General features: G+C 38.6%; 1 protein-coding gene across 1 annotated transcript; it reads right to left on the bottom strand.

Annotated features, from left to right (window-relative positions):
• Positions 1-7,232: 7,232 nt before the first annotated feature.
• On the bottom strand, positions 7,233-17,132 carry enc3 (ectodermal-neural cortex 3). The gene is made up of 3 exons (XM_065244537.1): positions 16,967-17,132; positions 14,033-15,822; positions 7,233-8,698 (listed from the first exon to the last, which is right to left on the bottom strand). The coding sequence occupies exon 2, from the start codon at positions 15,820-15,822 to the stop codon at positions 14,053-14,055; it is 1,770 nt and encodes a 589-aa protein (XP_065100609.1). The 5' UTR covers positions 16,967-17,132; the 3' UTR covers positions 7,233-8,698; positions 14,033-14,052.
• Between the last annotated feature and the right edge of the window lie 1,135 nt (positions 17,133-18,267).

The following is an 18,267-nucleotide window of genomic DNA, read 5'->3' as shown; positions in this document are numbered from 1 at the left end:
TAAAGGTAAAATACAATGCCATAGAAGAACCATTTTTGGCTTTACACAATGGGCAAAATATGTTCCCCACACTCTCAGAAGAAAAGGGCATGTTGGTACCTCCAAAGGTTCACATCTGTATCAAAATGGTACTGTCCCAGTGACAACTTTTGTACCTTTTTTCTGAGAGGCAGCTGTCACTGGGTATTACATTTTCAAAAAGTACATGTTTGTACCTCAAAGGTGCACATCTGTATCAAAATGGTACATATTAGGACTTTCTTAAAAGATAGCGTTCCAGTGACAACTTTTGTACCTTTTTTCCGAGAGTGACAGATGTCACTGGGCTGGTACCTTTTTTTTTAACAAGTACACTGTACCTAAAAGGTGCATGTTTGTACCTCCAAAGGTTCACATCTGTATCAAAATGGTACATATTAGGACCTTCTTAAAAGGTACCGTCCCAGTAACAAATGTTGTACCTTTTCCCCTGAGAGTGGCAGCTGTCACAGGGGTGGCACCTTTTTAATAAAAGTACACTTTTGGTACCTCAAAGAAGCATGTTGGTACCTCAAAAAGTACACATGGTACCTGGTACCTCACGGGTACATATCTGTATTACAATGGTACATATTAGGATCTTCTTAAAAGTTGGCGTCCCAGTGACAAATGTTGTACCTTTTCCCCTGAGAGTGGCAGCTGTCACAGGGGTGGCATCTTTTTAATAAAAGTACACTTTTGGTACCTCAAAGGAGCATGATGGTACCTCAAACGGTACACATGGTACCCGGTACCTCACGGGTACATATCCATATCAAAATGGTACATATTAGGACCTTCTTAAAAGGTACCGTCCCAGTAAGAAATTTTGTACCTTTTCCCCTGAGAGTGGCAGCTGTCACAGAGGTGGCACCTTTTTAATAAAAGTACACTTTTGGTACCTCAAAGAAGCATGTTGGTACCTCAAAAGGTACACATGGTACCTGGTACCTCACGGGTACATATCCATATTACAATGGTACATATTAGGATCTTCTTAAAAGGTAGCGTCCCAGTGACAAATGTTGTACCTTTTTTTTGAGAGTGGCGGCTGTCTCTGGTGTGGTACCTTTTCAAAAAGTACACTTTTGTACCTAAAAGACAACTTTCGTACCTTTTTTCCAAGAGTGGCAGCTGTCACTGGGGTCGTACCTTTCGTACCTAAATGGTAGATGTTGGTACCTCCAAAGCTACACATCTGTATCAAAACGGTACATATTAGGACCTTCTTAAAACGTAGCGTCCAAGTGGCAACTTTTTAAACTTTTTTCTAAGAGTGGCAGCTGTCACTAGTTGGTACCTTTTCAAACAAGTAAGTTTTTGTACCTAAAAGGTGCATGTTGGTACCTCAAAGGTGTACCTGGTACCTCAAGGGTACACATCTGTATCAAAATGGTACATATTAGGACCCTCTTAAAAGGTTCTGTCCCAGTGAAAACGTTTGTACCTTTTTTCTGAGAGTGGCAGCTGTCACTGGGTTGGTAACTTTTCAAAAAGTACACTTTTGTACCTAAAAGGTGCATGTTGGTACCTCCATAGGTACACTTCTGTATCAAAAGGGTACATATTAGGGCCTTCTTAAAAAGTACCGTCCTAGTGACAAATGTTGTACCTTTTTGTGAGAGTGGCAGCTGCCACTGGGATGGTACCTTTTCAATAAGAATGTGTTTGTACCTAAAAGGTGCATGTTGGTAACTCAAAGGTACACATTGGTACCTGGTACCTCAAGGGTACATATCTGTATCAAAAAGGTACATATTAGGACCTTTTTAAAAGGTAGCGATCCAATAACAACTTTTGTACCTTTTTTCTAAAAGAGTGGCAGCTGTCACTGGGGTAGTAACTTTTCAAAAAGTACACTTTTGTACCTAAGGTAGATGTTGGTACCTCCATAGGTACACATCTGTATCAAAATGGCACATATTAGGATATTCTTAAAAGGTAGCGTCCCAGTGACGACTTTTGTACCTTTTTTTCTGAGAGTGGCAGCTGTCACTGGGGTTGTACCTTTTTAACAAGTACACTTTTACCTAAAAGTTGCATGTTGGTACCTCAAAGGTACACATGGTACCTGGTACCTCAAGGGTGCATATCCGTATCAAAATGGTACATGTTAGGATCTTCTTAAAAGATACTGTCCCAATGACAACTTTTGTACCTTTTTTACAAAAGTGTGGCAGCCCTCACTGGGGTGGTACTTTTTCAATATATCTGTACCTTAAGGTACATATTAAGAACTTTTTAAATGGTGATATTTTTTTTAAACTGTAAGGATCTTCAGATGTTAAAGGTTATTTATGGAACCATTCAGCCAAAAATTTTCTTATGGCATCGTGAAACACCTTTTTATTTTATTTAGTCTGCACAAAAGGTTCTTCGTAGATTTCTTAAAAGAAACTTTGACTGAAAGGTTTTTGGGGGATTAAAGATTATACCAGTTCTTCTATTGCATTGCTAAGAAAAACCCGTTTAGCGCCTTTATATCAAAGAGTGAAGTTTGTTCTCATTCCAGTTTAACTGTGGGATTACTAGAGTCATTCATGCTCCTAACAGATCAAATCTCAACCCGATGTATCTTTAGGAAAGTACCTGCGGCGAGCACGCTGGAATTCGAAAGATCCTCTAAATACCAAGGAACTGCATTTTATCTGTTTGTGGCCAAACGAAACCTACGCTTCAACTTGTTTAGCAGTGTTGACAAGAAGTTGTTATTTTGTTTGTGGCGTTTTTTTAAGAAATGGGAGTTGGGCAATAAACCTCATGCCTGAGGGTTGCAGGCTTCGTAAACAAGAAGTAAATTGCAAATGAGCTTGGCTGGATGTCCCCGCAGGCGAAATAACATTTTCATTAGTTCATTTACTGGTTAAATACAGTGCGGACGGTTGAAAGGACGCCGTTGCCTGCGGCCCTCTGGGTAGTGTCCCAGCGGGGGGCAAGCTGATTCTCCACTAATTTGGGATCTTTGTGTTCCTGGAGACCCCCAGCTGCACGCATCCGCCCGACAGACACACGCCAACATTTGGGCGAGGGGGACTGACCCCCTTCCCCCCCTCTGTGTCCGTTCCACCCCGATGCGCCCTTTCGGCTAAGGGTCACAACAACAAGCATTAACCAACTACACACGGAAGCCGCCTACGCCACCCGGACCTTTTCTGTGCACTTTGTGGCGGGCAGGGTCCCCACCAGCACCCCGACCCCATTGGCCGGCCAGTTGAGTCTTTTGTCTTCTGCCAAGTTTCAAATGCGTGGTGCATTAATTGCGTCGCCTATTTGAGTCTTTCGGTTTTTGCATGACAATGGTGCTTTTGACCGCTCTCCACAAAAAACACGCTCGCGCCCAAACCCTGCCAGAAACTCTTTGAAAGGAAGACGTCTCGTACCCGCGTGCCTTTTTTGTGTGTTGTGTCGCATTCATTCAGCTATTCCCCATCTGCGCTCGCACCTGAAGTCCGTGGTGTTTCGACATGCTCGGCTTGAGTAAAATAAGCGTGATGACTGAAGTCGTTTAGGCATTTCGGACTCTTTTTGTTTACAGTTTTTGAACATAATATATTCTGCTTCCCAGCAATCCAAGATTGCAGTCAGCCGAACTTAATACAACTGGCTAGAAAAAATGTAAAACATGCCTTTAATAATCTTTAAACGTGATATTGTTCCTGTAGAGCATTGCTGTATACTTTGGATAAAAGTGTCTGCCAAAAGCATAATCTAATGTGGATTTATAATGTTGCCAAAGGCTGTAGTAGTTGCAAATTAATTTCTCTCATTTTTTCCACAAAGACATCTGTCTGGAAAGGCCAGTTTTCCTCCCCATGGGAGAGCACCCAGCTGTTTTCGGGATTTCTCCCATCTGGCATCTTTCTTTGCCGCGTCTGATGGCGTCTATTAGCGCACGGGTCCGTGGCTTCTGACCTCCACGTGCATATTTTATTCAAGAGTCGTCTGCCAGGCATCAGGCCAGTGTTTCGCCCTGCAACCCAAGTCATTTTTCTGTATCAACGTCTCTTGGAGCTCAGCCACGTGCTGTATTTGATTTGGCGATGACTGAATGAGTTTAGCTATATGGGAAATTTCCGGCAAGATTTTTTAAATTTTTCAAGCATTGGTTAGATGCTTTTGTGCAAGGTATACGTTTTTTTTTTCAATTGCTAATGCAATACAAGCCATACAAGGTGGGTGGATAAACAAACAGGCCTTGGTATTTAAAAAAAAATCTCAGAATACACCCCTTCATGACTCATTTTCTTATGACAGCTAAATTAGTCATTAAATTCACAAGAATGATATTATCGTTTAGCTGACATATCTGAATTTGCATTTATGCGTTTTGGTTTCAATCTGGCTAAATAAGCACAAAATATAGTTTTCTCTGTAAAACGTATAATTTTGCTTCAGTTATTAACCCACTGGAGTCATTGGATTACTTTATTTATTGCTTTTTGGAGCTTCGCCATGTGTGATTACATAATATTTTAACAGAAATTTGTTCATGTAAAGAAAGGAAATCCTATGTCTGGGATGGAATAAATTATGTGAATTAACATATCTGTGTGAACTCTTAATTTACCAACTGTTGGCCACACCGTCAATTCTTTTCTCTAGGTGAACGGTTACCGCCTGTAGCTCTTTCTGTGTTGGCACCGGTTGGCATTTCTACTAATAGCACCTGCTGTGGAATGACTGGAATGATGTCGGCGCCACAACATGCAGTACCCACACCCTCCTAAGAGACGAACCTCTTTGGACTACAAAAGCATTGAGAAGTCGTAAAAATCTGTTCGACGTTTCGCTACAGGTTTATAGAGTGGCTGGAAATCGTTGTGGTTAAGATCCACTCCGTGACCTGAAATAACGACTGGGTGTGACCTGAATTCCACTGAGTTTATCTAGCAAGTTGTGAAAGGTCTTTTAACATGGATGGTATGCGCTATTAGAAACGAGTGATGGTAAGGCCAAATTTTAAATAAAAATCCCTTAATTCGCAAAAACACTCGCTTGAGGTAGTTTTTGACTTAATAATGGGAGATGGAAATGCATTTGCCAATTAATATTAACCAAAGGGACTGACCGTCTAGCTGTTTCTACCAACGTTACCATATATGGGGCTCGATGTCATCGTATTGCCCTTGCTGCTAGTGCCTGCATCAAAAATGTTGCATTCCTTCTTCTGTGCACAGCATTCAGTTTGACAATTACAATCTGTGCTTCTAAAAAATTTATAACTTGCCCAACTCGAATAACTTAATGCACCTAATTCGTATTTGTTTGTTTTTCTTTTGCAATTTTGATCATTCTATTCATGTTTGGATGGACCCACATTCGTACGTTAACAAATGAACACACGGGACAGTAGATATTGATGTCAATATAAACAAAAATATTATTTATCACAAGTAAATATTATATTTATAATATAATAATAAGCATCTTAAGCTGTTAGCATGATGCTAAGACGTTTACGATAAAATTATGAGCATCTTATGCCGTTAGCATGATGCTAAGATGTTTACAATAAAATAGTGAACATCTTATACTGTTAGCATGATGCTAACTCTGCGGCTTTCTTTGACCTAGAGCAACACATTCTCTTTTTTGCAATTTTGATAAGATTCGTTTCACGTCTGGATGGAAACCCATTTGTACGTTTACAAATGACAACACAGGACAGTAGATATCGATGTCAATATAAACAAAAAATTCACAAGTAAATATAATATTTATAATAATGAGCATCTTTAGCCGTTAGCATGATGCTAAGACGTTTACGATAAAATAATGAGCATCTTAAGCCGTTAGCATGATGCTAAGACGTTTACAATAAAATAATGAGCATCTTGTGAGTTAGCATGATGCTAAGACGTTTACGATAAAAAAGAGCATCTTATGAGTTAGCATGATGCTAAGACGTTTACGATAAAATAATGAACATCTTACGCCGTTAGCATGATGCTAAGACGTTAACGATAAAATAATGAGCATCTTAAGCCGTTAGCATGATGCTAAGACGTTAACGATAAAATAATGAGCATCTTAAGCCGTTAGCATGATGCTAAGACGTTTACAATAAAATAATGAGCATCTTGTGAGTTAGCATGATGCTAAGACGTTTACGATAAAAAAAAGAGCATCTTATGAGTTAGCATGATGCTAAGACGTTTACGATAAAATAATGAACATCTTACGCCGTTAGCATGATGCTAAGACGTTAACGATAAAATAATGAGCATCTTACGCCGTTAGCATGATGCTAAGACGTTAACGATAAAATAATGAGCATCTTAAGCCATTAGCATGATGCCAAGACGTTTACAATAAAATAATGAGCATCTTGTGAGTTAGCATGATGTTAAGACGTTTACGATAAAATAATGAACATCTTACGCCGTTAGCATGATGCTAAGACGTTAACGATAAAATAATGAGCATCTTAAGCCGTTAGCATGATGCTAAGACGTTTACGATAAAAAAATGAGCATCTTACGCCGTTAGCATGATGCTAAGACGTTAACGATAAAATAATGAGCATCTTAAGCCGTTAGCATGATGCCAAGACGTTTACAATAAAATAATGAGCATCTTGTGAGTTAGCATGATGCTAAGACGTTTACGATAAAATAATGAACATCTTACGCCGTTAGCATGATGCTAAGACGTTAACGATAAAATAATGAGCATCTTAAGCCGTTAGCATGATGCTAAGACGTTTACGATAAAAAAATGAGCATCTAAGCCGTTAACATGATGCTGAGGCGTTTAAAATAAAATAATGAGCAGCATCTTACACCGTTAGCATGATGCTAAGACGTTTACAATAAAATAATGAGCATCTTATGAGTTAGAATGATGCTAAGACGTTTACGATAAAATAATGAGCATCTTACGCCGTTAGTATGATGCTAAGACGTTTACAATAAAAAAATGAGCATCTAAGCTGTTAACATGATGCTGAGACGTTTAAAATAAAATATTGAGCATCTTACGCCGTTAGCATGATGCTAAGACGTTTACAATAAAATGAGCATCTTTATCAGTTAGCATGATGCTAAGACGTTTATGATAAAATAATGAGCATCTGAAGCCGTTAGCATGATGCTAACTGTGCTGCTTCCTTTGACTTGGAGCAACACATTCTCTTTTGCAATTTTTTAAGATTCGCTTTACGTTTGGATGGAAATCCATTTGTACGCTTACAAATGACCACACGGGACAGTAGCTTCATTTCACATTTCATTTTCGTTTATTATAAAACATCACATGCTATTGTCTGATCGAAAGATGTTAGAAATTGTTACATTTGGTGTTACAGCAAACAAGACTTGTCCACACAAATTAACTATTAGTAAAAAAATACAAACTAGAAACAGTGATATTGATATCAAAATAAACAAAAATTCACAAGTTAAGATGTTTTACAATAAAATAATGTGCATCTTACGCCGTTAGCATGATGCTAAGACAGACAGACGATACGATACAATAATGAGCATCTTAAGACATTAGCATGATGCTAACCGTGCTGCTTTCTTTGACCTAGAGCAACACATTCATGTTTAACGTTTTAAGACAATCGAACACCCTTATGGGTACAAATGACCGTTTAACAATAAGACAGACAGCGTCTTAACAAAATGTGCAAAATCTACATAAAAAATATAATAAAACAGACCTACAAATAAACATACAACAGTAGACGATATTTAGAGCTACATGTACGGCAACGACAAATATCAAGTTAGTTGAGAACAGTAAAGTTTGGCACGAAACTATTAGGAAGAAATTCAAACTTGAATAGTTTAAACCACCCTAGAATCAAAGCTTTTCAATGAATATCATTCACATTGTAAACTAGGTATTATACTACAGTTGGTGAATCTCAAGAAAACGTTTCACCCCAAAATCAAAAGAATTTAAGAAAATACACCTATAAAGTTTTTTTACATTTATCCCCCAAAAATGTTTAGCTAGTTAAAGCAATATAATGAACAACCATTACGTCCAATGCGAGTGAACTAGGAGGCAAATGTTATTTTTATGCATAATAAAAGTTCTTATTTCCTTGTTTTGGGGTGAAATATATCACATAACGTTTTTTTCGTGAGACTCGCCCAGTCAGGCTACTCATCCAGTACTATGGTAAAAATACAGTGCAGATCAGAAAAGTGTTCTGAATATTCCTATGTAGTATATTCAACGTTCGAAGAGGAATCGACAAAGAGTGTTTCTACAATAAAAGTCTGCTCGGTCCGACAATGGATTGATTTTCCCATTCAAAGATTTTCCTGTGAAGTCTTCAAGTGGAAGATGAAGTGAGTCCGTAGGCAACAGTTAATAATCGCACACAAAGGAAAAGTGTGAGCGAGCGCACTTTACCGTTTAAAAACGGTAACTAAAGCGCTCGTATTGTTAAACAGTACAACTTCAGGCTATAAACAACCCACGTTTGTTTACAGTGTTTCTGCATTTCGTTTTGGCTACAGGCAAACGCTTCTAGGTCGATTTGCCATGGCAGAGGTCAGAACCACAGTAGTTGCCATGGTTTCCCATCCACTCATCCTGACCCAGGGCCTGGGTTCCAGTTCAAGGTCCGTGTGAATGTGGAGAATCATCGCCTCCCCCCTCCTCCGGCATTCCAAAGCCACTTGGGGGGAAACTCAACTGCATTCCAGAAAGCGGCGGAGATCTGAGGATGGAAAGAGAAAGAGAATGAGCTACACATGTTGAGAGCTTCACATGGGTCACCTACAATCCTACACATTCCTGAGAAACCGGCCGCATGACATGTTTCGGTCAGTTGCGTAAAATATTTGAGGTGCGTCAGCAAGATAATACTATATAGTGATTGGTTGTAAAGTGTACATCGGCCTTTTTAGGTTTTGATAGACACTTGGATGGATTGCAAAGTTGAATGTAAAGAGATCATAAATGTAAAAAGTTCGAAAGTGGATTTGTGGTGTCCAAACATTAAATTTGGGTATGTAAAAGCCTGTGATTAATTTCCGCACATGTTCAATAAACTTTTATATTTCTATTAAATGCATTTCACCTCCTGAAATATGTAGTGTAATGAGCCAATAAAAACAATCAGGATCAAGGTTTTGGTCACAGTTTGGCCCGTCGTAGCCAATTACCATTTTTACAACATGTTTTACCGTACCCTATTAAACAAGCGGTTTCTTTACATCACTTTTTGACATTTTAACTATTAAGAGTATTTGCTAATACTTCGCAATGAGGTTGTTTCTTAAAGGGACGCTTCACTTTTTTTTCAAGAGTTAAACATTTGATTTTTATCATTTTGGAATCCATTCAGCCGATCTCCGGGTCTTTCGGTATAACTTTTAGCATAGCTTAGCATAATTCATTGAAGCGGATTAGACCATTAGCATCATGCTCAAAAATGAAAAATGATTCTGATAGATTTGTTTTAAATCAAAAGTTGTAACTATTAGCTTATGCTAAATAAACTACATGAATAATTATATTTGCAAATGCTTAAAAACTATATTGCTTATTGTTAGTTCATGTTAGATAATGCATTTACTAATGTTAACAAATACAACTTTATAGTACAGTGTTAGCGAATTTATTATTATCGAAAACCTTAATGTTAAAACCCTGTAAATCTAGATTATATGTATTGCTAAACCAAGTCATCTGATCCATTCAATCCATTACGTTGGTCTCTTGACACCATAACAAATATTACCACGTGTCTGCTAGTGTAATTAAAGATCAGTTTACTGGCATAATTATCTTCCTTAAATCAATAAACTTCTAGTCATCTTATTATTCAGATACTAACAGCCAGGACTCGAATGGCATGCAAACAGCATTTCCTCTCTGTACTGATCAACACCAAGCAGCTATCACTGTTTCACAGGTACAGCGGCTTCAGACGGTTATATCTGAACGTCCCGTATATCATTGCTTTATTTCTGGGTGGCATGTCATCTGCTTTAATTTAAGATGTGAGAAGCGATGCTATACAAACCACACGGATTGTAGTGAGGTCAACAAGCTCTTTAGTGTTGCGTAAGTGCGCTCAAGCTCCACGAAGGGTCACTGGTTTCACCCTTTTTAACCAGAAGCAGGTCAAGGAACCTTTGACTCAGTTTTCAGCCCTTAGAAATTCCATTAAAGCGAGTCCCAAAGCCCCTAACGCATGCCTGGGATTCAAACCACGTGTGTTTATTAGATCTTTATCACCCAGGGCAGTCAGAAAGTGTAAATCCCACTTTAAAATAAGCAACATTAGACACTACTATTCGTATTGACGTTGAAGGGATAGTCATTATTTACTGACCCTCATGTTGTTCTAAACCTGTATACATTTCTTTGTTCTGCTGAACACACGTTAAGATATTTGGAGAAATGTTTGAGACCAAGAAGATTAGGGGCACCATCAACTTCCATTGTAGGAAAAATAATACTATGGAAGTTAATGGTGCCCCAGATCGGTTTGGTTATTAACATATTAAAAATAATCTTTGTATTCAGAAGCATCATCGACTTTCTTTGTAAGAAAAGTAATACTATGGAAGTCAATGGTGCCCCAAATAGGTTTGGTTGTTAACATATAAAAAAAATCTTTGTGTTCAGAAGAAGCACCATCGACTTTCATAATAGGAAAATAATACTATAGAAAGTCAACTTTATTTGTGTTCAGCAGAAGCACCATTGACTTTTATAGTAGGAAAAATAATACTATGGAAGTCAATGGTGCCCCAGATCGGTTTGGTTATTAACATATTAAAAAGAATCTTTGTATTCAGAAGCACCATCCACTTTCATAGTAAGAAAAATAATACTATGGAAGTCAATGGTGCCCCAGATCAGTTTGGTTATTAACATATTAAAAATAATCTTTGTATTCAGAAGCACCATCAACTTTTATAGCAAGAAAAGTAATACTATGGAAGTCAATGGTGCCCCAAATAGGTTTGGTTATTAACATATAAAAAAAATCTTTGTGTTCAGAAGAAGCACCATCGACTTTCATAATAGGAAAATAATACTATAGAAAGTCAACTTTATTTGTGTTCAGCAGAAGCACCATTGACTTTTATAGTAGGAAAAATAATACTATGGAAGTCAATGGTGCCCCAGATCGGTTTGGTTATTAACATATTAAAAATAATCCTTGTATTCAGAAGCACCATCGACTTTCATAGTAAGAAAAATAATAATATGGAAGACAGTGGTGCCCCAGATCTGTTTGGTTATTAACCTATCAAAAAATCTTTGTGTTCAGCATGAACAATCGACTTTCATAGTAAGAAAAATAATACTATGGAAGTCAATGGTGCCCCAAATCGGTTTGGTTATTAACATATCAAAAAAATCTTTGTGTTCAGTAGAAGCACCATCGACTTTCATAATAGGAAAAATAATACTATAGAAAGTCAACTTTATTTGTGTTCAGCAGAAGCACCATTGACTTTTATAGTAGTAAAAATAATACTATGGAAGTCAATGGTGCCCGAGATCTGTTTGGTTATTAATTTATAAAAAAACTTTGGTGTTCAGCAGAAGCACCATCGACTTTCATTGTAGGAAAAATAATACTACGGAAGTCAATGGTGTCCCAAATCTGTTTGGTTATTATCATATCAAAAAAATCTTTGTGTTCAGCAGAAGCACCATCACCTTTCATAGAAGGAAAAATAATAATACTATGGAAGTCAATGGTGCCCCAGATCTGTTTGGTTTTTAACATATTAAAAAAAGCTATGTGTGTTCAGCAGAACAAAGAAATGTATACAGGTTTGAAACAACTTGAGGATTAGTCAATTATAACATTTTATTTTTAGTTGAACTATTCCTTTAATTTTAAGTAAGATTAAATATTACTAATTTAATAATTTGAATAAAAACTTTTTTATATATTTCAGTTGATAGTAAACATTTATTTTATTTAAAAATACATTTGTCAACAAACGATCTCTTGCTCTTTTCTGTGGCAACCACAGGGGCTGTAATGAGGGTCACAGGGGTGAAGTAATGACAGCTGTGTCTACCAATTTGCCGTAAGCATGCAATTTATCCTATTGATCGGAGAAAGGGCTCATTTACCGGATCGATTCCATATCAACAAGTTATTTATTAGGTAACACCCACTGATCCTCATTATGCGCCGTCTGTCAATATTCTGCCGGTGTTTATTAATGAGCAAGAGTTATTACTCTGTGGGGTTATATAACACACGTTGACAGGAATGGGGATAAACCTCATAAATAATTTTTTTATTTGCATAATAAGTTATACAGAACAAAGCTTTAATAGAATTACAAAGAAGGGTTTTCCTCGGCTTGCAAACGCAACCTTATAACCTCTTCTTTCAATGTATGAATATTACTCAAAATTTTGATTAATTACAGCAATAAGCGGGCGCAGTGGACGCAAGCAGTTTCATTTATTTACGACTGGTAACCAATATGAAGCCTTTATGTTATTCGGTTTCATTGTGCAGGTTTCCCTTTCAGGCACAAAGAAGTGAAAGCAGTTCGATTAACTTTATGCAAATCGAACGGCGCCTCAAGGCTTCTGCAACTCTCAGTGTCCTCTGAGAGGCCGGACACAGATGCCAAAATAAAAGAGCGTTTCAGAAGGCTTCCAAAATGTCAAGCATTAATAAAACATTAGTATTGACCATACGGGTCACTGGGACCCACCTACTCTAAGTTTCATAGATAATAAAGCCGTCTGCAGAGCGCCTGACCCTTGCCCTAGATCAGGTGTGTCATACAACAAACACAATCTCATACTGGACGTGTGCCAGCATACAGTCTGTTCTGCAAGACCAACGAGTAATTAAAGCTTGATAACTTCCTCTTTACTGCTCAAGTTACAGTTTAGATTAGTAGTCTTGCCAACTAGATAAGATTCGATCAAACTAGTGAAATATATACTGCAAATGTTGCTTCAGAAAAATACTTTGCATATCTTGTGTATCGCTTTCTATTGTATTGCCGGCACAGTCGCAGTTCTCAGGAGTTAAGTCAAAGTCAAATAATGAGTCACCGCCCTGACATGCAACAACAATAGGAAAGAATCAGCTTCTCGGCATTTAAATGGGCGTGGCCGACTTGGTGAGAAAATAATTCGGTGAGAACACCTTTAGCGCAATGTATGGACAACGTACGTACACCCCATACAGTTCGTGGCACGTGAACATCAAAGATTTACTTAGTTTGCTTTCCTCGCCCCTGTTAAAAGCTAACGATTTCTAAAGCAAGTGTATTGTTAGTTTTAGCCCGCTGGAGACAAATGCCTAAGTCTTACAATAAGCCTATTCTGTGCAACAAATTGATGCAAAACACTGCACCGTTTTCACTCTCAGTGCACGATAAAATTGACTTGCAAGCATACTGATGTAGAGTCTTGCACCCTCTTTTTTTTTTATCTCCACCCAGACCATCTGTTTGGTATTGAAGAAGGGCAAACAACAGTCCCCCTAGGCCTCTATCCATTAAGTGTGCACTGAGCTCTAAGTAACAAGCAGTGAGTGTGCTAAACAGGACAAGCTGTTTTAGATGCACCTCGATTTAAAGTCGAATTGCACTAAAGCAGAATGATCTAAGGTTCCCATCCTCGAGTTTTCCTGCCAAACACTAGCTATAAATCTCAAACAAAACATCTTCCCTAAACATGTTTGAGCTCTGTGAGAACAATGCACTTCTTTAATGAAAGATTTGTAAACATCTTCCAGCTACCCAGGGGAGCTTTATCGGCGAGACGACTTGTAAAAAATGATCTTGCAGTCCTTGCCGTAGACAACTTGACGGCAAGCACAAACCTGATCCCGCTGGAAGCATTTGGGAAAGTCTGCGAGCCCTGGAGAGAGGCTTTTACTCTGTAATTTGTGCCGCCACATTCCTTTATATACTATTAAGCAACATTTCTTCTTTATTTGACACCCAACAGCCCTAATTAGGGTTAGACGCGTTTCATCAGCAAATAAATTTAAGGCTTTGCACATCTAAGACAGTATTTGAGTGCATTTTCCAATGCTTACCTAAAAGAGATGTAGTTTCTTCAAGATGGGAGATACTTCCATGTGCTGACGAATGCCGTCGGGATAAGCGAATACGGTACACTGGTTATACTGTCCCAAGAGTCTGTGGATGGATCATAGCAGTCCAAGGTTTTACACCTCTGTGCCCCAAAGTAGCCCCCGACTACGTACAACCGATTCCCGGATGCCACTGCATGACAGCTGATTCTTCTGGAAGTGACGTCACCGAACTTGGTCCACTGGAACGTCTCGCTGTTGAAGCGGTAAGCGGAGCTCGCCGAAAACTCTGTGTCTCCTCCAATGACTACGACGTGGTTGCCGACCATCGCCGCTGCTGTGTATCGCCAAAGCTGGGGACAAGTTGCGGGTACAGTCCACCGGTTCTCACAAGGGTCAAAGCATTGAACTTTGGGATACTTGTCCCGGTTAACACTTGTTCCACCAAAAACAAAGAGCTTGTTTTTGGCCCCTACAACAGCAGCGTTGCTGACACCTTCTCGAAGAGGTGCTACTAACGTCCACTTGTTGGATTGCGGATTGTACTGTTCGACTTGTTTAAGAGACACAGATGGCGATGCAGGAAATGATCCCGTTTGGGATGTGTGTCCGCCTACTACATAAAGGATGTGGGCAAGTTCTGCCGAACCGTGTCCGAATCTGGCCACGAGCATCGGTGCGGCTTTGGACCATTCGTCATGCAGCGTGTCGTAGACCCAAACGTCTTTCGAAGCCCCGTTTTCGGACCCTCGACCACCGGTGACGTACACCTTGCAGCCGATAGCACATGCGCTGCATTCTTTACGAGGGCTGGGAAGGTCCGTTTTGGGGGTGATCTCCTTTGCTTTGTGATCAATCATGTATACTTTGTCGCACATGAACGTTTGGCCACCTAGAAGCAGAAGGGCTTGGCTGACTTTCCGGGGTTGGGCACAGAAGCCCGTGACAACTCCGTCGTTCTGAAGAATCTTCATTTTGCAACGGACAGCGTCTTCCACAATCTCACGGCCCACCTTGTCTCCCATGACGAGCTCCTCGGACGCAACGTTCTTCAGCAAGTAGGTCTCCGGCAGCAGCGCCAGGCGAACACACCGCAGAAGGTCGGGTAGGTCAAAATGTCTCCTCTCAATGTCAGCTCTGACCCAGTCAATAACAGCCTCGAACACGATACTTTCATCCTCTACCTCCAGTTCTTCACTGAATACGAGCTCTTGGATTTTATCTTTTGGCAAGCGTAGGAAGTCCTCTGTGTGATACAGATTAGCAAAATTTGCAAGGCACATCTGCCAAGAAAGTTCATACAGCTTCTGGCACTGATGGGCATCAGACAGAAGCATCATCCCCAGGCAATTCGATGGATGCAGGTTCTTCTCCAGGAACTCGGCGGCTGCGTCTCGTATGTCATGAAACTGGAGCATATCGCCAGCCTCGAGCAGGGACTCAGCATTTTCTTCATTAATGATGACTCGGGCGGAATAAGCGTAGTCGAGCAGAAGCTCCAGCACCTCTGGGTGTAAAGAGTCATGAAAGTTGACCTCAGCATCGCGGCTCTCCTTCAGACCCCCGCTGAACATGGCTTCAAAGTAGCGGCTACACGAAGCCAACACCGCCCGGTGGCACGGGAACGCCCGGTGTCCGGCTCGGAGGACCACATCGGTGAAGACGTGTCGCTTGCGGAGGAGGTTGAGGTGGGTCAGCAGGCTGTCTGCATGGGACGTCTTGTGAAACAGATTGATGTTCATGGACCCGGTGCTTGACCTCGACTTTCGGTTCTCGTGATTACTGACAGACATCTTTAAAATAGAAAAACACAAATTTAGTCCTTTGCTCAATTCAACTCATAATTCTTGGAACTCATAATCACTTTTTAAACAGTAATAAAATGTTTTTTTTATGCGTTTATTATGCTTCAGTGTACTTTTTCTGTACAAGGGTTAATGATTTATCTCTTGAGTTATCGCTCCTCTCTTTGATGTCGCACTAATTGCAGTTATTTATAAAACTGATAAAAATGTGCCCGAACATTGCAACTTCTTTTTCTAGCAGTAGTAAAATACTGAAATAAGATGAATGATATACTAATGTAAAATAAGTTTTTACATGTATTGCACTTTGGAAAACATCAACAAAAAAAAGGCGACCAGACCTCCAAAAAGCCCTCACACAGTTTTTTTCCAAAACATCACTATCTTTAAGATGCATCAACTCAGATTAAAACACCTTTTGAATTTATTTTTGGTAACCAAAACTTCCCCTAAAACACTGAATTTAGTTACTACGGTACATGTTACTACTAGTATAATTACAACCACTGCTAAAAATAGATAAAAAAGTACATTTAAATGTAAATATGATAAAAAAAACATAGTATACTCACATGAAAACGCAATATATACAATGTTATTTTTAACTATGTGCATTTTCATGCTTTTTTATTACTTTAACAACTTAAAGATAAAGAATAAGTAAATCCAAACATTAAACACTTATATGAGATAAATTTCATGGCCAAAATTAGAATTATGTCACACCACCCACATGAATAACACTTTAGTACACTTAAATATTTACTATAGTATACATGTAAATTGTAGTATATTATATTTACTACTGCACTTTGTTCATATAAAACAGTATTCTGAAATATTAAATATAAAGTGAAATGATAAACTGTGGTAAATAATGTAGTATACAATGGTAAAGTTAAACATACTACAGCATTTGAAACTTTACCTCAGTTTACTATACTACACGGTGTTTTTTTCATTGCGGACGTATTTTAAGATATTTAACGTTATGGCAAACATTATATTAAGAGTAAGTAACAGATTAAACACACATATTTTGCGTTAAAACAAAGGTCGTTTAAGTTTGCATTGGTAACTTATACACACATATCACGCGCAAGCAGTGTGAAACAAAGTAGCGCGAGCTCACCTCGTTTCCTTTTCACGCGCGGACCTTCGTCTCTAAGAAGTTTGTCACTTTAAATCGTTTCCCTCGATGGTTTCAGTAGTAACATTTCTCGCCGTGATACGGACATTTACACTCCAACCTGTCTGTAACACACTGGCGAACATTACTACTGTGCTTTGAGTATTGAGTAAGCGTGGATCATAGGCTCCGCCTCCTTCCGCGTGTTAAATGTCTGAGGTGGAAGAGGAGAAGGTGATCGCAGGACGAGTTTAATTACTCATCTGAAGTGTTTAAAAGAATGACTAACATGTGAATGTATCTGTCAAACACATTTGCACGCTGCATGCATGGAGTACATGTAAGGTGAACTGAACAAAAGCATCCACGGAATGCAACCTTAAAAGCATTACTAACGCCTTAAAAGGATAGTTCATCCAAAAATAAAAATTCTGTCTCTGATGTTGTGATAAACCTGCATAGATTTCTGCATAGAACACGAAGGAAGATATTTTAAGGAATGGTTGTCACCAAACCCAAAATGAGCCCCATTCACTTCCATAGTGGGAACAAAATAATACTATTAAAGTGAATGGGGCTCATGATCGGTTTGGTTACAAACATTAAATAAAATACATCCGTGTTCATCAAAACAACGAAATTTGAACAGGTTTAAAACAACATGAGGGTGAGTAAATGATGAGCAAATTTTCATTTCTGGGTCAACTATCCCTTTAAGTAGAGCTCATAATTCAAAATCAAGATGTATTTGATTGGTTAAGATCTCTCTTAATCTTCATAATCTGACTTGCTTGTGAAATGTGCTATCCACATGAAAAAATACTGTAGTACACTTTACTGTTGTAAACTAATACAATTTTTAGATAGTATCATTTATGCATTACAAGAAGTACTATAATATACTACAGTATACTGCCATTTATAACTTATATTTGCTCATGTGGTTATATTTCATTATAATGGACAATTATTATATTAATATTTCGTATTATATTGAATAAAACACACTTAAGACCAGTTATTGTAGACAACTAGTTCTCAAATTGGGGGCCATGGCCACCTGGGGGCCTCCAGTTTTATGACATTTTATAAAATATATCATAAAATATATAATAAATATATATCATAAATTCTGTGCACTGTTAGACTTTTTATTGTATATATGCAGTAACTCAATGGCAACATGTTGCCAGTGAGTTACTGTAACTGTCCCATTACAGTACCATAACTGTACATGTTTTTTACAGTATGATGCCTTTACCGCAGTTCCATTTTACAGTATAATACTGTAACCTAGTTTAAAA

This window comes from Paramisgurnus dabryanus, chromosome 24 (genome assembly GCF_030506205.2).
Source record: "Paramisgurnus dabryanus chromosome 24, PD_genome_1.1, whole genome shotgun sequence".
Taxonomy (NCBI): Eukaryota; Metazoa; Chordata; class Actinopteri; order Cypriniformes; family Cobitidae; genus Paramisgurnus; species Paramisgurnus dabryanus.
The sequence above is the reverse complement of the archived record's forward strand: the minus strand, read 5'-3'. Positions and strand labels throughout refer to the sequence as shown.